Raw genomic sequence first — 21,575 nt, 5'->3', positions numbered from 1 at the left:
ATCTAAACGTTCTGATGGCGAGAGGAGAAAGCAGCCTGAAGCTTCTGTTTGTTGGATCCTTTAACACCTCTGTCAGAATGCGCCTCTGTACTCCCTGCCCTTCTGCTTGGATGCTCACCTCTTCCCTTGTGCCCTGCCTTGCTCCTCTATCCAAACCCTTTCATCCTCTCCCCCACCGGAAACCGGGAGGTTATAACCACATGGCATTTATCATGTTAAAAACACAGTGACAACACGTGCCAGTCCTCAAAACAAATCATTTACTTCTGTGTCTGAAACTAATCCCTCCATTGTCCTTATTTTTTAATTTAACTTCTTTGTGTCTCTCTTTGCTATGAGACCTGTTCCTGGGGCTCACACAGAAGCTGGAACAGCAGGCAGTATTACTGAGTGTAGTGTTGCCGTGCTCCGTTGTTTGACTGGGAGGCTTTTAAAAACATCAGCTAATTAATCCTTACTTTGTCACTGATGGTAGGTGAGCATCGCCTGCCTAGTTTTATGGGTAAAAAACTGGCAGTGTATAATTTGCCCAAGGCCACAAAGTCGATGGATGACAGGGGGTTTTAATTTTAAGTGCAAGGGTGAGTTTCATTCCCTGAATGACAGTGATCACAGTTTGCATATGAAGGATTTATGGCCAGAATTAAGAGGAGAGCTTAGCGAGCCTCACACTGGCTGCATGGCACATAGCACATCACAGTTTGTGGCATTCGCTCACATTCCAAGCCCTCGTCACAGGAACCTTTCTGCTTTCCAAGCTGGTAGCAAAGATGTGGTGTCCCGAGTTAAGTTCCTGCTGAAAAGCAAGGTTCCCATCTCTCCTGGAATTAAAACTAGGCAGCAGTTCCCAAATCTGAGAAAAGCCACATCACAAGATTCTGAGGGCAGTACTGGAATGGAGGGCAGTAATAAGACATGTGCTAATGCCCTGTGAGTTTTGAAGGTCGTACTAGTTAATTATAGTAGCAAAAACCAACTTCCTGCATCTGTCAGCAGTTCAAAGCTAATACATCTGTAAAACATTAGCAGTATATTTTCTTTGTATATCTTATAAAAAAACAAAATAAAAAAAGAGAAAAACCCACCCAAAATCCCTCCCAGAAAACCCACATGCCAAAGTCACTGAGTTTTTTTGCCCTACAAAAGCAAAAAGAACCGGCTCTGATATTTAGATGCCAGATGAATCTCTCCGAGCTGGCAGACAAATGGAGGAGATTTGAGATGGTGGTGATTGATGGAGAAGATGTCATTACAGGGTCCCGGTTCTACAGTGACTTGGTCAAAACGTAGTGCCCCAGTGCACACTCACGCATGCGGAGTCTGAAGCCGAACAAAAGGTCGGCTGTTCCATATTTGGCAGAAATGACTTTTTTAAAGGTCTTTGATAATTTGAGTTTTTCAAGCTTACTATTCCAAGGAGCTTTCTTGGTTCCACCGAAATGAATACATTGATAATTTTCAGTTAAAACAAATGAACTTCAATTTGAAGATACTCCATGAGCTCCTGCAGCAAAGGGTCAGATCATCCTTGCCATCGGTTTCCCTGACATGAAAAAAAAATTTCTTTGTGAAGAGGCAAGACAAAGGAAACCGGATAATTGCAGCATTCTATTTGTAGATAAAGGCTGACAAAGGTATAGGAGAAGTTGAATGACCAGCCTGAGATAGCTGAGCCCAAGTACTGCCTGTACTAGGAGATGCTATCAAATTCTACGGGTCCTACTCCAGGTCCCTGAGCACAAAAAATCTGTATTGCTGCAAGGACGTTGCTGTGAGATTCTGTCATTTGGCCATTGTTACAAGAAGCCAGGTCCTTTCTACTGGCCCAAAATGCTTGATGCAGTCCAGATGCTAATACAGTGGAGGTGACCGGCCAAGTAACTGGTGTCCTCAGTCTGTAAATAAGTAGGATTGAAAAGGGGAGTTAGGGGCAGCAAAAACTTTTGTCCTTCATCCTTCTATTAGCATCTGCTTGCAGAGCTCAATGCTGATGTTTTGTTACCTTTCAGAAAAGTGGGCTGGTTGACAGTCTCGATACATTCTTATTATTAGGAGCCAGTTCTATTTCCTACGCTTTCACCTTTGTTCCCACAACATTTCTGCACACACAACATAAAATAAATCTCTTTGGTTTATGACTACCATCTAATTTGGGGGAGCATGTGTCTTTCTTTGGGGGAGTTACAAAAAACATCAAGGCTTACTTTATCACTCTTGCCCCTCAAAGAAAATTAAAAGATAAGAATGGAAAGGAAACTAAACCAAGTCTGGATTTACAAGCCAGAGCTTATCAGGGTGTAAAAGTCACTTTGAGATAATTCACAGCTTCACTTGTCCAAGCAGAAGGGGCTCAGCACACATCTTGTACAGCTGTGGTCAAGTCATCTGAGCTATAGGTTTGACCAGAACTGCTGATTTTCCTACAACAGCACATACTTTATGTTATATTCTGTGGCAATAGTGTGGCGGGATCAGCTGTCCCACCACATGGAAATAACGTCGGAGAAGGCATTAGTCAATTCTCTGACAATTTATCAGAGTGCCTGCTCTTTGTTGTCAGCAGTGACAACTGTGATGATGATGATGACGAACCTGAGCGCAACCTACATAAATACATGCTTATATCTATGGGAAGCATTCGTTTTGCTTCACTGCTGCCAGCCAGTCTGTCTCCCCTTGGGAGGCAGCTTAGGACAGTTGAACAAGAAATGAGATGCTTTTGAGTCATAACTCAGGATAACATTGGAGAAGTTTCTAGATAGGATTTTTTTTATAGCTGAGCTGCAGCTTCTCATAAGAGTTTGGTTTCAAGGAATAAAATAATGGTTAGGAAGACATGAAGTGGAAGTGTGAGGGAGAAGAATAGTGCATTCACATCTTCCATTTCGTCTTTAGTCTGTAATTGTCCCCTCCTTTTTCCTTTGCAGTCAAATAATAAAGTGTGACAGGTGACAATACAGAGGCAACACAGCCACAGTGTGGGTTTTCTCATCCTCTTCTACAACGCACACCTTCTTTGAACTGTGCTTAACCCTTTGAGGTATCATAAATACTGATAAGCAGAGGAAAGCTCCAGAGTAACACAACCAATTTGGAGGCATGGTAAATAATAATAATGATTAAAAAAACAAAACAAAACAAAAACCTCAGACAAGCAACCAAAAATGAAACAGCTTTCATTTAGAAAAAGAAGACAGATTGCAGAAACATAAAATTAACCTAGAAGCCTTTCCAGTGAAAGCACAGGAGTCGTTCTCTAAGTTGGTTTGAAAGTCTGACCATTTTTCATGCTTACATATCCTAAAATTACCAGCTGACTGGTAAAAGATTTCTTTTTGTCATTGTTTGTTTCTATTCCAAATTCAAGAACCTGTGGAAGACTAAAGGATCATACATCTCTACAGACAGCTACATTCCAGCGTTTCATTTCAGTGGCTTTCCTCCAGGCAGCTAAACAAACAACTGATAACTGGAGCCAGAAGTGGCTTACCTCTGAAAAAAGAGGGAGCAGGTTCATTTTGGAGCCCACGCAAAACTGCCAAAGGTAATTTTGATCATTAGCATCTGAATATACCACATTGGTGATTCCAGTTCCTTTTGCAAAAAAGGATTTCTTTTGTGTTGCTAGGCTAATGGCTCAAGGTGTGCATGTGAATACATCACGTACCAGCAAATGGCAACCTACAGGTGAAAAAGTCTCTTAAGATTAGATGTAAAAGTTGAAGCAGTATCAGAAATCGTATCAAATAGATAAAACATGCTGGAACTCATGGAAAAGTGAGGTTAGAGAAGCGCTGAGAATGAGTGTTGTAAAGGCTCGGTACAGTAAGAGACGGACTTGGGTGCAGTCCTCCTGCTCTGCTTAGTGATCTGTGAGGAAAAAAGATTTCTGCTGAATATTAGTTGAAGTCTGATAGCAAAATGATGCAGACTTGGGCTAAGAACTTAACATTTGTAAGGGATTTAGAGGTCCTGCCACTATCAAGTTGGATCTGAATTCCCATATGCCGTTTTGCCTGTATCTCCTCCTACCTAAGTATTTTTGCACCCCACAGGATCAGTCATTTTCCTGTCTCTGTAACATTGATTTGTAAGTGGTGTTGTCCCCACAATGGGCCTTCTCTTCAACACTGAAATACTGTCTGTCCGGGAGACTAGCCAGAGAACCTGGACACTGTCCAATATTCAAGTGACTTAACGTCCAGAACCTGCAACAGCTTTTCTGGTGTCTGAATTGCCAGGCAAGCCCCTAACTGCCACCCCTCCAAAATGTGCATTTTGGACTCTCTGCTGCAAAGACCTCAGAGAAACGGCTCTGAGATTTTTTCAGTCAGTGTTTTCTCATCATGTTTGGAGTAAATGCATAAAACCTGCTGCTGTCTGCCATTCAGTTGTGACACCTGGATATTAAAATAAGTGGGACAGAGAAGAGCAGAAGTAAAGACCTCCAGGCAACAAAGTAATATAACATAGAAGAAAGATAACTCAGTTGGAAATAGCCAGCTGGCACTAATGGCTTATTTATTTAGACTCATATTTCTAGACTGGCTTTTGGTAAGATGGGAGCAAGGAAAATCACACCTGCCTGCGAATGGCTATCATTAAAAGCACTGTTAAATCCAGCCGTTGGTCTGCAGCTAAGGAGGCACTCAAAACATTCCTGATATTTGGAACCGGGTTTAGGACACTGTCAGGTACCTGAGAAGACAAAGCTGAGCTGCAGGAAGCTGCAGAAAAGTCTTCTCAGATACTTGAGAGTGTTCTAAAAGCATTTCTGATTTTCCATGTGGGTTTCAGACACTATTGATACTGGCATACATAAGGATGCAGCATCACTGTGCATGGCTAATACACAGCGCCCTGATTTGCACAGAGGAGCAGTATCATCTACAGACACACTAAACTAACACCACCTTCTCCTAAGCAGAATGTAAGACCCTGCTGTGCCTGAAAAGACGATTAGGAATTTAGCCCCCAGACAGTTGTTATTGCAACGCGGTTGGTTTTAATTACTTGAAAAAAACAAAACCAAAGAAACAAAAAAAAACAAAGCCACAACCAGAAAAACCACCAAGGACTGGTTTTTCCACACTTTGTAGCATATGCAGCCGTGGTCAATGCCGGTGTTCTTGTGGAAAATAAAGTGAATACTGCTGAATTTGACAAACCCACATGCAGAGCAGTGAGGTGCGTCAGTAGGAGTGATGGGAATCGGTGGGAACTGGCTATCTGGCTCAGAATGGGCAGTAACACGACAGTGCGATCCATCTGCCTGGGTGTTCCCATTTGAGGCAGGGAAGGCCTCCTGCCTGCCTTCTCCTCACCCCCCCTCTTGCCCTCCTGGCCACAGAAGCAGGTTCAACTCTTTCAATAGGATCAGGAGCATGGGTTTTGTTTCCTTGTCCTGCTGTGATCAAGCATAGGCCCCATTCATATGGTTGTATCATCCGTTTTCCCATTTCTTGACCCTCCTTTCTGCCATTCTTGTACCTCACTGACTCAAGTCCGCTTGAATAAACAACCTGCCCCCAGTTACTTTTTCTGGGATGGTCCCACTTTTACTAGATCCATACTCACACTTGGTATTTTTGATATCAAGAGGGAATAATAATAATGATAACAATAACAATAGCAACAATAGTAATGTTAATATGGTATAATAATCGGTATTGTTATCATTATTATTCCCTTAGAGGGCATTATGGATATGGTTATCTCAGAAGCATCTCCCCAGTACTCCCCTGTGCTTACATGCAAGGTCCAAATTCCCTCTTAAGCCCCTATGAAAGACGGGCATCCCTCACAGCACTGTCCATGACTTTTGTCAGCCCCTTACTCCCTTACCTGCTTCATCCAGCAATTTCTCATGCCCAGTAGTTTTCGAGATGCCGTTCTATTGGCATGACCTTGTGGCAGGACCAAGTCAAAGGCTTAGTGATTTGCCCAAAATTGGAATAGAGCCTGTGTGAAATGGTGGGGTGGCCAGTTAAGGATTACTAATAGTTTTGCTGGCAAATAGCTGTGGCACAGTGCTTGCAGCTGTGTGTGTGGAGCTGTGGTAGCACAGGCCTCCTGTCTAACATGGGTTCACTTGCTAAAGGTGGGAGTGAATGACCCAAAGATCTTGTAAGCCAAAGACAAAGATGGAGTGTAGGACCGGTTAGGAATGACTCATAAGGAATATAGTGCTATTTAGGAAGCAAAGAGTGTGGCACTGTCTAATCTATAAGCCTGTCCCTAGCACAAACTCTGCTACGTTTTCAGGCTTCATTAGCTGCAGTATCTTCATATTTATCTTCATTCGGTGGGGTCTTTTTTAATTATTTACCATTTCAAAGAGCAAGTGTAACTGCACCTCTTGCTAAGTTATCAACAAAACATGGAATGGTTTGGGTTGAAAAGGTCTTTTAAAGGTGACGTAGTTTAACCCCCTGCAATGAGCAACAGCCTGGGTTTGGTGATTGCCTGCAGATCAGGCTGGCTAAGGGGCCAGCTGCTGCTCATTCCTCATCAGGGTAATATCTAATACCCATGCCATGGCATTAGACAGCCACTTCAGCTGAGCAAGAGCTGCACCTTCTAGCCCTTGCCCAGCACCAAACGTGCCATTTTCAGAGAAAACCTGTGTCTTAAGAAATTGAAACTGTCACATTGAAACTGTTGCATTGTTTATTCATCTGCAGTAGCCTTCCAGTAACTAAAGGGGGCTGACAAGAAAGCTGGAGAGGGGCTTTTGACAAGGGCCTGTAGAGACAGGACAAGGGGTGATGGCTTTAAACTGAAAAAGGGGAGATTTCATTTAGACCTTAGGCAGAAGTTCTTCCCTGTGAGGGTGCTGAGGCGCTGGCACAGGGTGCCCAGAGAAGCTGTGGCTGCCCCATCCCTGGCAGCGTTCAAGGCCAGGTTGGACACAGGGGCTTGGAGCAATATAGTCTAGTGGAAGGTGTCCCTGCCCGTGGCAGGGGGTTGGAACTGGATGAGCTTTAAGGTCCCAGCCCAAACCATTCTTATGATTTTTATGAAATTTAACTGTCCCCAAGTATTCTGATACCCTTAGTGAAACCTTTTTCGGCTTGACTTTTACTGTTGCAATCTCAGGGGAGAAGACTGTGATGGAAATAGAATACACATGTACATAACTGTAATGTGGAATAAGGGGTGGGGAGTTTCTTGCTGGTACCAGAGCATTTGATCTCAAAAAATGGGAGTCTTGTGGTGTGGGTTTGTCTTTTCATTAAAAGAGTTTTGCTGCACTCTAGTGGCTATTGAATCAAAGTGCTGTACAGTGCCAGCTACTGTTCAGGGAAAGCTGACTGGAGGTTAATTCTGTCTGGCCTCAGGAAGGTTCAGCCACCTTTATACGTTTTATGTTGATGGTCTCCATTTTTGCATGGAGCACTAGAGGCAGCAAGATAAAGTGGAGGTAGCAATGTAAAGCCCTCTCTGCTAGGAAGAACAGACAAAGCCGTGTCACGAAGCCTGGAGAGGTGAGGCAGGTATTACTCACCCCTTGGGAAATGACATTGTGTTAAAATGGCTGGAGGAGAGTTCTGTTGTCTTGTGGCCATGGCCAGACGTCGCTCTCGTAGTGGCTGCGGCCTGTTGGGACAGGGTGAAGGAGCTGATGCATTGCCAGTGTTGGGGTTTTCGCATTTTTATTGTTACTAATTGCTCAGATCTACTGATGTTGGACATGAACCATACATCAAGCCTAAGACTAGATCCAGCTGCGCCTATGCTCTGTTTAGAAAGCAAGGGGGTCCAATCTGAATCTTGTGGCTCAACAGCCATGTCTCCCTCACCCTTTTCACCTTCAATCCCTATACTTCCAGTTGCTTTTCCAATGCCGTTGGACACAAACCATCGATCTGAGACGAAGACAAGATCCAGCCAAACCGAGATTCTGTCAGGAGTTTAGAAAGCAAGGGGGGGTCTAGTCTAAACCTCGTGACTCAGTGGGAAGGTATCCCTTATGCTTTTTGTGTTCTATCCCCTCTAATTCCATTTTCGTTCAACATAAACTATTGATCAAGCCTGAGACTAAGAAGATACTGGAGGCTCTGCTAACAAGGCTAGCTTATAGAGCTTTATATTCAGGTTAAAAGAAAAAAGCTAGTTAATAGAAAGAGCTTCATAAACCTCCTCAGTTTTGTAAGTAGATTGTGGTCGCTGTATACTTCTGTACAGAAATAAAGCCTTTGCTCAAGGTGGAAAGGAACAGTGAGGTAGTACCTGAGTTGTTGTTGCCACTTAACAGGCCCTGAAAAGCACAAGGTTTGTCCCTGGGTTTAAGAACTTGGGTTTGCTCAAGAAACCTCAAACTAATGTGACCCCATAAAACATGTAAGTGGAGTGAGCATGTGAGAGAAAGTAGCAGAGGTGGAAGGCTGGGGCAGTGTGAGCTGTTATGTTAGCCACAGGGCTGCAGTGATGGAAGTGGTGCAGACCGGATAAGCTTCAACTGGCAAAAAAATTAGACTCTTCTGGACATTTTCTATGCATTAAAAGGATGTTAGATGTGGCAGATTTAAGATTTGAGAAACTAAGTGACTGTAATGAACAGTCTGGGCCATGTTTGAGGAAAAACTCCAGCATTTCAGGCACAATAAAGTAACTAGATAACAAGGCAAGATACGCGCTTTTTAATTGCTGTTACTAGTTTTTCAAAGGGTGTCTGACTGTTGCAAAGATGGACACAGCAATTGGTGCTGAATAGCAGAAACAAATATACAGGAGAACTGTAACAGTGATAATTCGGGTAAGGCATCCAAATGGGTGCTGCTGTTTCTGCTGTGCTGGCAGTAAAGGAGAGCGAGGCATTCTACATTGAACACTTGTACATGTTTATTTAGTTAAATCAGCCATTGGACACATTGCAGCTATGTATTGTTAGTGTTGTATTTTTCTTTTAACTTTTAACTAATACATGCCCTCATAGATATATTCAATTAGTGTTATCACCATGGGAACAAGATGCTGATTTGTCAACTTAAAATTCACTTCTTCTCACAGTATTCAAGTTCTCTGATAACACAGCAAAAAATTAAAATAAGAGGTGAATAACCATTATGTTGTTACACAGAACATCATCTGCACCGCAAAGAACACAACAGAAATGCATTTCTTTAGAGCCCCCTCCTTGAAGACCATCCTGTGCTATCTCGGTCAGAAAGGAAGCCGTGATGCGGTGGGGAATGTTTCATCAGGGGTCTCGGTTGGTTTGGCTGCTGAAACATTATATTTTATTAATTTAGCTATTCCTGCTATGTGGCACCTTGGGCAGTTTGGCCTGCAGGAAGCCAGAACTCCTGAGAGATTTGGGGCTCCCAGCATTGTGACTGTAACAAGGAAGTGCCCTTGATCTGAGCACTGAGTGAGTCATTAAAGAACCAAAGAACCGTGTAACGGTAGAAGGCCAGATAGGCTTGGAAAAAGCCTTACTCTCAGAGGAGAGGGTATCTTATACTGTGGTCTTGTGTATACTAATAAAAACTCAAACAGCTGTTTAAAAACACTCAATTTGGGTATATGTATGTGTACTATGTGTGCTACAACACTCCAGAGCTCCCTCTGTTGCATATGATGGTGCAGAACACCCACAATGTTGGAATTCTACTTTCCTTTGTAGGAAAATAAAAGTGTGGGCATGCTGTCATGGTTGTCAGTGGGTTAGTTTAGAAATATATATATACTATGTAGAGATAGAAAACAATATAGGAACAGAAACTGGCTTATGAACGACTGTGAGCACTTCCTTTTTAAAAAACACCGGGTTGGAAGGTAAAAACTGCTCGCTCAGTGCTAAGAGGGCTGACAAGCTGACGGGATTATGGGAGGGTTTGGGCTTGCCCTTCTGATGCCACATGCATGTATTGGATAAGAGGCAATCTCAATAAAACATGGAAACTGAATTACTCTCCTGGTGCGGTACGTAGGTCTGTCTCCTGTAGGTGTATCTACAGTGCAGCGGCCAGCAGGAAGTACTACCAATGAGATGGTGTGGTTGGCAAAGCGGTGCTGAGAACGGGAAACTACAGCAGTAGGGATTATTAAATACACCCTGCCACATGTCCAGATCTAAAAGAGGTTAATCCCGTACACAAGTGTGCCATAGAGATAGCTGCTAGCGAGTTGGTTACCTAAGTGAGTGTTTCGGTTTGGGTTTTTTCCTTTTTTTCCTCTTTCTGGTAATGTCTAAGTGGCTGTCCAAAGCTCTTGGAAGTATGAATGGCCATAGTGAGCTGTTGCTTTGGGGGAACAGCTGAACTTCCAGGTTTTGAGCTAGACTAGGTCCCTAAAGTGGAAGTCTTGCGGATGCAGTAGATCTGCAGCGCTTCCTCCTCAGCAAATCTGTGTTTGCCATCGATCATGTTAACGTTTGTGTTGTGAATCACTCATGGGCAGCATCAACAGAGCTTGTAACCTGTGATGCTACTCGCAGTGGTCGGCAGTGTGCTTTCTGCAGTCTGTAAGTCCAAGTGCTGTCACTATATACAGGGAGTTTACATGTTAGCTGCTGTGGTGATGATGCATGTACATAGTTTGTTCAAGAGGCCTGTGCATGAAGCTTCACAAACGTCCTTTCAGGAAGGCAACACAGAAGCAGCAGGAAGCGGCAATGCGGACAAACTCCCAGTGCAGCACAACGAGGATGGTTCGGTGGAAAACGATCTTGGATGAAGAATGCTCTTTGGTCACAACTCAGCTTACAGTGTACCAAAAAACTGAACAAAATGCTGAAATGAAAAATGGGGTAAGGAAAAAAAAAAGTCTCTGTATCGAGAAACAAGTAGACGTAACTGTGTCTTCTGGTAGTGATGTAGGTTGTGATGTGTGCACATAATGACGATGAATGCTGTGAAAGGGGCTGGAGGGCTGGGTTGTGGCAGCTTCTCAGTTGTCCTGTTTGCAGTCCTCTCTGCAGAGGTGCCTGAGAAGCTGCTGGAGGTGCTGTTGGAGGTCATCCTGCGGTAGTGCTTCTGGTGTGTCTTCCAGCTCTTCTATGTGCACATGTTGGCCATACTGATCCTTCATCACAGTCCTCTTGTGCATGCTGGACTTAGTGAGTGTTGTCCTTGAGCATGGAATAAAGGAGACAAGCGTGAGAGGAAGGAAAGGAAGGGAGGAAGGAGTGCACACCACCACGTCCTCCCCACTACGTAACAGAAAACTGAGTGGGGAAGGAAAGACAGACAGAGGATGAAGTGCAGAGTAGGCTAAGTCAAACCGAGTAGCCGGGCAGGGGTCACAGGACAAGGAGGAGAAGGCTGAGGGGGGGCCCGCTGGTGCAGCAGCCGGCTGCTGGCTGCTGTTCTGCCTTGCCATGGTCTGCTGGTGTAAGTGATTCACTTCAGACACACCCATCAGTCCAGTCATTAGTTACGTGTTTGTTAATCCTGCTCTAGTAAGACTTCATTGACATGCCACACCATGCCAAGCCAAACCTTTTAATCACTGATCCGTCCTCTTTCAGGATTTCTTTCTCTACTAAAGTGGGGAGCTGGACTTTCATTTGGTTACCTGCATAGCTCAAAGCCTCGAACGAAAACATAAGTCTCACATTAAAACACAACCCAAAAGCCTAAGACAGAAACTATATTGCTCTTCCTAATGTATCTTTTAATACATAGCACTCATCTGTAGTAGTGCTTTATATTAGTGCAGTTGAATGCTGAGAAAATGATGGATGAATAAATAAACATTAGAAGCACATGCCTGCCATTTGCATCCTTTCAGTACATTTACTCAGTACATTTACTCCTTAATTGTACTGATCAGTGCAGAGCTTCTTGTCTAGGCTAAGTTTCATTTTACTAGCATTTGTATCAAGGCATCTCAGTACTTTCTGCTGCGAAGTAGCCCTACTCTATGCCTTGCTGTGGCATGCTCACAGAATTCATCCTTTCTCTCTATTGGTGACAGCTACTACAGTCACCTTTTTCCTACCACAGAAAATACTCTCTGATGTACAGCTGTTCCTTCCGACACCTCAAGCTGCTAGCTCACAGCACTAGCAGTACAGAGGCGGGTATATGTGAAAATGAGGGGTGACACTTCCGAGCCTCGAGTCTACCAAAATGTGAGAGGCAGGGCATGGAGCCACACGAGTTTTCCACAGAGTGTCTTCTGTTCCTAGAAATACAGTACATAGAAACCAGCCAAATGGAAAAAAAGGAAGAATTTCTGTTTTCCTTTCAGCTGGAGGTGAGTTCACCTGCGCTATCTTCCGCATATTATTCAAAGGGACAATAAAATGGATATAGAGCAAAGCACTATCAGTTCTTTGTAGAAAATGCTACCTTCATTCCATACCCCTTTTCTCTTACTGAAACGTCTACACTGATCAGAAAAAGAGGAAAACTGGGAAAGGTGCTACTTGTTAACTGTTTCTTCCTGTCGAAGACAAATGCATCAACTCGCCCAGAGCGCAGACTTGACTGTGTCAATTTTCAAACTTCACTCCACATGTGCTTTAACAGTAACTGTGCCCATGATTTCCAACAACTTCATTGAAAGCCTCCCGGGGTTTTTAAGATTCTTAGAATGTTTCACAGCTAATTCTGTAATGTTTGCTTCTTCCCTCCCCACACACATGCTTTACATACTAATCCTTTCATAATACAGCTGAGTATAACAACAGAGCATAACTGAGTTTATATTCTATTTTCTACTTAAACTCTACTTTTGACACAGCAGAATTTGTGCCCAGGTACGTTGTGACTCTGGATTTAATACTTTACATTTAAAAGGCATTTTTACCTCTTCAAAGTCCTCTTTGGCCGACGGAAGATCACTAGCTAGGCTGGCATCCCCCAGGTGTTTCTCCGTTCTCTCACCTTGCACTATAGTGGTCTTGATGACTTTGCTGACCTTCCGGCCTTCTGCTGGCTCAGACTGGAACTCAGAGGCACTAGGCAAAACAGCAGGTTCAGACACGGTCACCTGTAAGGTTAGAAAGCAGAAGTATACTGGAGATGAATGACATAGAGGATGCTAACAATGCTTTTGGCTACTCTGTCATTCATTCTTGATTGTGGCCATAGAGAACAATAGAAGCGTCTCACTTCCACATGCATGCATCAAAACAGCGAGCTACCTTTCATTACCTGCTTTACAGCTCCAGAATGAGACATTACGAGGCAGCAGGAATGGCTCTGGGATACGGCCATCCTGCACCACACTGCAGACTGCTGTACCAGCTCACCTGCTGAGGCCACCAGAGTTACACCAAGTAGTAAGCAGAGTTCTTGCTGCGACTCCTCCCTGCATTCGCGCAGGTAGTACCAATTAGCAGTATTGGTCCATACTTAACATTAAGATACTCTTCCGAGAGACGAGTCACACTTGTTAAAGCCAAGGAACTCTTACAGGAGCAACCAGACCAGAATAGTAGGGAAAGTGACAAACACGATTTTATTGGACAAAATACAGACTTACTGTATACAGGTTCTGTATGAAAAAGACCGTACCTTTCTGGTATAGTCAGCTAACTAAAACCAAATTACTTTGTTTTCTTGTTACCTTCCTCCTAGAGAATTAACTCCAAGGATGAATTCTGGCAAGAGAACCACAATTCTGTTCTTAGCATTTTTAATGAAATTTGCTTGTTACCTGTCGTTTTCAACCGCAGACCTGCCAAAAGCAAGCCTGGTGCCTAGCTTCTGGCCCTCCAACCTTACTTCTGCCCATCCAGACATTGGTAGGGCTACATAGTGAACTAAGGCAGGGAAAGACAAACTGAAAGGCACTAACCTTTACGAGTCATCATGTCTTTTTAATGACCTGGCTCTACAAACAGTTTGCATGAAAGTAATGTTTGTTTGGGGGGATTTTTTAGGGTTTATTTTGCCTCTTCAAAGCAGAGAACACACCAGAAAGTGAAACCTAATGTAACTGTCTAGTTTAGAAAGGCTTAGTTGTGGACGCCTAGAGAACATCGATCATTTCCTTTCAATGTTTGCTACTCTTTTCCTCAAAGTAAAAGTATGCTAACAAACACAGAATCACATTCTATCCGTATGTCATCTTAGTATGAAGCTGTTTTCTTTACTAATTCTGTACTTCTAATAAATGGCAGAATCCATGTCCTTTTTCCGTCTTTCCACCTTCCTGCCCCCACCTTTCCCTGTCTGCCTTTGGAGGCCTTTCCATCTGCAAGAATGTTTTTTCAAGTACCATTCAAAACTCGGTGTTTGTTTTAATGCGAGCAGGGGGCATTTATGCTGCTTTGTACCATCATGAGGAAAGCAGGAGATCTGACCTCTGACCGTTCGCTGTCGCTCTTCAGCACAACCCGTTTTACGACTTTGGAATAGCCATCTCCTTCTTCAATGGTGACGGGTTTCTGTGGCACTCCTTGCATTACAACTTCCTCTTTTTCTGTGCCATCTGGAGAGACGTACCGCCGGATGATCTTTCTCGTGACCTGAAGAAGGAAATAGAGCTTTGTCCCAAAAGACTTCAGAAAACCATTCTCCCTCTTATTCTCGTTATTAACTGTAATGCTAAATGATCTTGCGACTCAAACCAATTCTTAACACATTGCAATCTCTCACAAAGAGAAATTCTGGTTCCTTCCATGCTCCGCTCTTACAATTTTGCCATGACTGTGGATCTTGGACAATAAGAAGGTAGCAAGGGGTGCAACTGACAATACCTTCTTTACCACCGTGTGGCCATGTTCATCTGTGTATTGCTCTTCTGTGACTGTTTCTGGTGGCATTTCAGGCATACTATCAGCCTGTATGACAAAGAACAAAGCTTTATGAAGCGAGGCCTTTGTGTGGGTAAGTTTAAATAAGCACTGTCAAAATCGGTTAATCGGTTCAAGAATGGAAAACCAAAAGCTACTGAGAAATGTTAGAAAAACATTTGTTCTGCAAATAAATAAATACTTAGAAAGGCATGCAAAGAAAAGCAATGCCACAGTGCCCGGGCAAATATATGTTAGCCGACAGTGTCGTGTGTGGGGCTGAGAAGCCTCTGTCTGCCTCAAAGGCAGAGGAATCTAACATAATTCAGTATTGGGTTAGCAGTATTACTGTAATCCTCCCTTCGAGAAAAGGTATCAGAATGGCTTATCCGAAGCCCATGCATTAGTCGGGAGTGTTCCAGTGTCAGATGCAGTATCAGCCAAGCGGTTGTCCCAGCAGCAGACCTAAGGGTGTCACCGGGGCCCGGTCACCGTTGGCTCGTGCAGTCTTTCAACACTCGGTACCTGAATAATCACCCGGCGACGAATGACCCTGGTAGTGACCATCTCATCCTCGTCCGAGCTGGTCTCCAGCCTCCCTAACTCCTCGGCTATTTCCTAGTGGAAGCACGGAAGCGGCGCTCTGTTGTATGTGGTTCTAGGAGTACTGACTCATGTTTATCTACAACTGTCTTTACTTTGGGGCGGGAGGCTTTGGCCACTCAACTATACATTAGCTCTTCATTAGCACAGTGAAAAGAAAAGGATTAATCTTTGTGATACTAATTCTATGGGACTCTCTTAGTGCTCTTAAGGTTGGCAGGGACAAGCCTGAAAGTTGCAGTGTGACATCACTGCACTGTAGGGGACTGGAAGATACTACTAACACCAGCTCTGGAATTCATATGTATCAGGTACAGTTTCTGTATTACTTACACAGAAAATTATATGAAAGCCTTTTAATTCTCCCTACCGGCAGGTACAGAGTGCAGCAGATAGACAGCAGGACTAACCAGTATGAACTACAGGACAACAAATGAGTAGCCTCAGCACTGGAAAGATCAAGAAAAATTAGTAACGAGCATTGTTCTCTCTCCTGCATAGGAGGATTTAACTATTTAAAGGAAGAGGCCAGAAGGCAAAGAGAACCTGGAAAGAACTGTCTGGGAACTGTCGACATACGTATATACAAAAGCATCCAGGGGAAAATAAATAAGGTGCGGGAGGGAGGTGTTTCTTTTCAGTGGTTGTTGGTTTACTTTGATAAAAGAATTGAAGAGAAAGAGAAATCCATTATTTTTGAGGGCAGTTTTTCCTACGGCAGCCATCCTACTGAGTCTCATCATAGCTAATCTTTCAACGTCTGAGTTATCGCACGCATCTTATATTGAACCTTTTTATGAGATCCCTAAGGCAGAGCTCTGAAACTCTTCATTCTAGAGTGGTACATTTAGCAATAAAAACGGCAGAGAAAGAAGAGCTGGTTTCTAGGTGCATGTCACAACAGGAAACAATTTCAGCTAAAGTAGAACTGTGCTGCCTCTGCTCCAACTTCACCGATAAACTCATTTCCTGCCCAATTATGCCTTCTCCTTTTCTTCCGCTTCCAACAGGCAAAGCGAGCTGTTTATTGTTAGACCTTTTTCTGACAAGTCATTTACATTCCCCACTAAAAGCCACAGAGTTGCTTTCTTTCCTTGCCTCTGACATTTTCCTCTCTCCCACCATTGCCATAAGGTTCCTTTGCTTACGCACCCGATGACCTACCTCCCATAGTTTTTGTTCTTCTCTTTCATACCCCGTCTCCATTTCTCCTTGCTGCCCGCACACTACCTAAACACCATTCTCAAGTTCTTTTCTTCTGGTATGTCCTTAGGATTCTGCAATGTACCTCCTGCCGCCCCTTTTCCACCTCGCTAACTTTACAGTATTTTTCATGTCATTCTTCATGCTGCTCTGGGCTAGTCATGCCTTTCTTCATAAGCTTTTAACCTTATTCCTTTGTAACTCGCTACAGCTGGTTTTCACCATCCATTTGTATGCAGTTTGTTTCTGCACCTGTGAGTTACACTAATTCTTTCTTACGTGCACGGACATAACTGTCACAGACCAAAGGACAATAAAGGTAGCAGAACTGGAATTTCAGCCTGTCTGGATTTAGGATATATGGCTTGCTTCAGCTTTGAAATCCTTTATACAACTGACTACAGCTAACCCTTAGAACCACAGAGGCAAGGAGAAAAGACTCAGTTGCAGCTGGGGATTAAGTAGGACAATTCAAAATAGTCTCATCTTAAGGAATGAGCAAGACATAAAGCTTGTTCATGTGTGTCAATTCAGTGAAAGCGAAGTCATGGTTTACCTTCTCTAAGGATTCCTCTTCATAGCCTTTTCCAAACTGCTCTGTCTGTTCATCAGTTGACTCTACTATCACTAGACTAGTTCTCCTTGGAGAGAGGTCATCCTGGCGGAGCTGGGGGTCCTCGGGCTCTCGGATGATGGGAGAGTCACCTCTCTGAGCAGACAGTGGGGACTGCAGGGATGGTTTCTCTCTCTCTTCCTTCGACGTGCCGAAGCTGGTGGATTTCTCTCCTGCTGCTTTTCCAGTTACCGGTGCCGTGGACCGCTCTGTTCCTGGAGTTGTGATGCTGCAAATTACAGGTTAGAGGGAAGTTACTACCGTGCAGTGCTTACCAATTGCCATAAATTATGGACCATTATGTGCCAATTCCATATTGTTATGTGTCTGTTGTCTAGCTAAGCCTAGAAATAACCAGCACTCCTTGACAGTAACTCCAGAGCAATCAGGCTAGGAGTCCTTTTTCTCTTCCCACCCGAAAAAATCTCCAAATGGATGTCCAAATGCTGCACCCATAAACTTGGTCTCCATAAAGTATTTATGTGAGCTTTGCTGTTGCTCCTGCCCTCCCAAACCTATGTATTACCTATTATTTCCAGGGGGAAGGAGACTGGATGGCTACAGATGGATATGAAGTGACTACTCCATTAATTTCAAGCTATACAGCTGCAGGTGAGGGGAGACTGACCTTTACATAGAGTTTCGGAGCCTTACCCAACAGAAATTTGGTAGAGAATCTTACTTTGTTTGCCATGTTATTTTCACTGTTGGACATTGCTACGATTTAAATGATGCCACAAGTTATTTAAAGATATTATGAAACGTGTCACTACAGACCATATAGAAAGGTAAGACATCTATTAAAGCAGATGTACATGCAATATTTTCCTGTTGCATATGGGTAATTAATAGCCGCTTCCAATATTAAGCTACCTCTCATCTAACTGAGATTCGTCGAGTAACCTCGTAACTCTGACACTAGCTTGAAAAGTCACATCTAATTTGCACCAGTCATGACAATATTACCTGCTTCACCACCTAGGATCTTCTTCCGAGGGGGACTTTTCTCTTTTCATGTATATCGTTAAAAAGACTAAAAGGACAACTATTTACAAAATGGTGGGATTACAGCCTGAAAAATGGCCAGCCTGCAAAAATTAAATCTTTCCCTTCTGAAACTTTCGAGAGGCTTTCAAGCCAGCGTCTGCATGCTTGCTTTTCCCACCCCCTGCTCATCCTAAAAATTAACTGAGGAAATCGTTACATTTTAATAGTAGGAGTCCAGATTCCTTTCTCCATAACCAATCCCACAAGTAGACAACGGTAATAATAACACTTAAAGAATAACTTGCACATAAATGGCTTTTTTCCTGATACGAGTTGGGTTTTGACAATTTGTTGTGCTCCACCAACTACTGCCCTTGAAACAACTATATTCTAAAGTATGAAACAACTTCATTGTAGTATACATTAAACAGTATTGCTCCAGCTTTTTTTTTTTGCCCATCCACCAGACTATACGTATTATTATCTAATTCCTCTTGGTAGGAATAATAGTAGTATAATTCCTTACGAGTTATTTTAATTTCCAGCCCAATTTTTCTCCTAGTTCATGCTAGACATGAAAGGGAGCTATATTCCTGACATCACTACTCTCATTTAGTGTGTGCAATAGTGTCTCAAATGTATTCTCTATTCCTCAGAAACATTAATTTCTTCATGGAAAATCATTAGGAAATATTGGTATTTTTCCCTATCAGTGCAATGTAAGTCCTCTACCTTAGACTCTGCTTTCTACCTCCCACGCTTGCTCCTGGGTGTAAAGCATATCACAAGCAAAAGAATCCCCCAAAAGACCACTTGCTGGACTCAGCTGCGCTTGGAACGCTTCGACCTGTTTCTCTACATCAAAGCTAATCACTCACAGGAACCTCATTTTTTTGGAAGGGGATCGTTGGTAATATGCTAGCCTACTAGTACCTGAAAGAACCCTGCATGGAGTCATCAGCATCAGCACGTGACTAGGGACAGTGGGGAGAAAGAAACATGATCCTTTTCAAGTTCCTTTCCAAATGAAACTGACCCCGCTGACAGCCTCAGATCAGAATTCAAGACTTTGCTGTGCAGGTCTTCTAAATCTACACTTCATTGTGAGTTGATCCCTGAAGTGCTTTTGCCTTCTCTGTATAAAACCCCATGTCTGTTCATTTGGCCATTTGCAATTTACTTCTAAAAATCTAGTTCCTAATATGTGGTTCTGAGTTTTGTAAGTAACAATTAAGTTGGAAATTTTTTGCCTTGAGTGAAAAAGCCATCCTTGAAGGAAAAGGCCTTCCTTCAAGAAGGCCCCTCTCCCTAGTGTTAATTCCATTCAGTTTACCACGACTTGCCATCTAATGTGTGAGAAATCTATACGGCTGGCAAATACCTCGAAACACCTCTACATTACATCTCTCTTCTTTCACGTGTACCAGACTGGATTATGGTTTTGCTTGCACAATGACAGACTGACCTTCCTAATCCTTAAGGTTTCCTCCTTAACCTGCAGTGGGAACTAACAAATGGGTGGAGAACTAACAATTGGAGGAGAATTCTAGTGTGTTCATCTGTTTCAAAGAAAACTGTAAAATCCCCTTATTACACAGAGAAGAAAGAACCTGTTCCATTGTAGTTTCCTTCTGGTCTTTTGACACTTACAAGTATTCCTGTGGTGAAGCAGATGTTTTTTCTGGCACATCTTGGGTTTTCCCTGAGAATTCAGCTTCTGCTTGTTCCTTATGTGCTTGTCTCAGGAGCTCGGCCATTGATACTTCTGCCTCACTCCTGGGAGTGCTGTCTTGAAAAGGAGAAAAACTGACAGATGCATCTTCCTCAGAGACAAGAGGAGGGTGTTCGGTTGGCTCACTGTCTTTAGATATTCTATGTTGCTCTTCTCGCTTATGTCTTGAACTGTATACTTCTTCTTGCAGTGCAGAAAACCCTTTAAGAAAAAGAGAAATGAAAAACGTCATTACAAGTCTTACTAGAAAGCAAGAAGTCCTTCATGTTCTCCATGCGCATTTTAAATCCCTGGATGGAACACGCTGCCTGAAATTTTAAAACATCTGGACTGGGAGAGTATAGAACCTCTCTAAGTAGCTGAAGGAACACTGGATTACCACTGCTATTGCCAAATAATGAATCTTTTCAGTAACAGGCAAAAGGCAAATCACCCAGAAATTTACCTAGAGTCAGTAATCTTGAAACCCTCAAAGTATGCAAGAAGATTCGTAACAGGTTTTTCCCAGCACAGTAGGATAGGCTTTAGTGACACATATCCCGCCCCCCCAACCTCCACCCCCTTATTGATCTGCTTATAATAAAAAACAACTACTCAGGTACAAAGATATTCATATAAGACTAGGTGCAAGAACTCGCTCATTTACATGCTTCAAAGCACATAAACACCCACCCCAACCCCTAATCTCAAAGCGAGGGCTCTCGTTCTGAAAAAAATGTACAATAACATCTGCATTTCTGTTCCATGGGTCACAAGCTTGGGCTTTTGTTTTTCCTTATTAGGCACGTTCACAAGGAACCTACTGAACTCTGAAGAAGAGCTTGGGGGAAAAGATAACTGCTTGTACTGAATTTGGGCTGGAAACAGAGGTATACATTCTAAAACTAATTGGTTGTGATATTAAAATGCTAATTATAGCAAACAACCTGCATTCTTTTCAAGATGGGATGTTCGCAGCTGTCTGAATACTTTACTGAGCTATTCCTTCAATATTAAGGATCTAAAAGTATCACTTCCAGAAAAGAGAATTGTATTTCATGCAATCTGGAGGTGTTTCTTTAGTTTACAACCATTGCTCAAATCTACTGGACTTAGAAACTGAAGAAATCCAACAGCATCATAGCAAAATTACAGTATCCTGCATACTTGAATTCAAAGATTTCTCCAAAGTATTCCTTCTTCAAAGTACAGTCCAATCCTAATGCAAGCTTCATAACTTTCATTAAAGTACTCGTATAAGAAAAAAACTCAACAAACCGGGCATTGGGATTTGCTGTAGTTTCTGACAAAATTCCTTTATATGCTTTGAAAGAATCGTCTGATGGGGAGATCTTATACCCTGTGAAATAGCAACTAGTGCAACATCATGGTTCTGTTCATCCCTATTATCTGTGCTAGCCAAATGGGATCCTAGCATTCAGTCATAAGAGCTAATGGATTCTCCTAGTCAAACATTTCAGAACAGAAGCTAATGCTCAGGTGAGATGATCCAGGCAGCCTGGACAGGGAGACCTTTACCTTCACTGTGGTCCAATCCTATCGTTTGCTCCATTTCCGCATATGTGCGGGTGCCATGGACCTGCATGGAGTCGATGCCACTGGTTTCCATGAGGTGAACGATATCCATGCGGTTGATTTTTGTAAGACATTGGGTAAGATTTATATCTGTGGCATTAGAACAACACCATGTAGCTGAGTTAAGAATTTCACAAGTTCTCTCCCTTCTGTTTTCCACAGGGAGGACA

The 21,575-nt window shown here is 43.0% G+C and overlaps 1 protein-coding gene across 29 annotated transcripts in view; it reads right to left on the bottom strand.

Annotated features, from left to right (window-relative positions):
- Positions 1–8,822: 8,822 nt before the first annotated feature.
- Positions 8,823–21,575, bottom strand: part of ANK2 (ankyrin 2) — a 340,186-nt gene continuing 327,433 nt past the window's right edge. For 28 of the 29 annotated variants that reach the window (XM_030479945.1, XM_030479959.1, XM_030479960.1 and 25 more), the window contains 7 exons: positions 21,349–21,495; positions 19,749–20,031; positions 17,055–17,340; positions 14,657–14,740; positions 14,261–14,425; positions 12,760–12,942; positions 8,823–11,074 (listed from right to left, as the gene is read on the bottom strand). In XM_030479945.1, coding sequence (XP_030335805.1) covers positions 11,060–11,074; positions 12,760–12,942; positions 14,261–14,425; positions 14,657–14,740; positions 17,055–17,340; positions 19,749–20,031; positions 21,349–21,495 — 1,163 coding nt within the window. In that variant the 3' untranslated portion in view covers positions 8,823–11,059. The remainder of the gene's footprint in view (positions 11,075–12,759; positions 12,943–14,260; positions 14,426–14,656; positions 14,741–17,054; positions 17,341–19,748; positions 20,032–21,348; positions 21,496–21,575) is intronic. The other variant, XM_030479950.1, reaches the window with a different exon arrangement.

The sequence above is a fragment of the Strigops habroptila genome, chromosome 3 (genome assembly GCF_004027225.2).
Source record: "Strigops habroptila isolate Jane chromosome 3, bStrHab1.2.pri, whole genome shotgun sequence".
In the NCBI taxonomy this organism is placed as follows: Eukaryota; Metazoa; Chordata; class Aves; order Psittaciformes; family Psittacidae; genus Strigops; species Strigops habroptila.
Note: the sequence above shows the minus strand (reverse complement) of the source record. Positions and strands in the feature narration are given on the sequence as shown.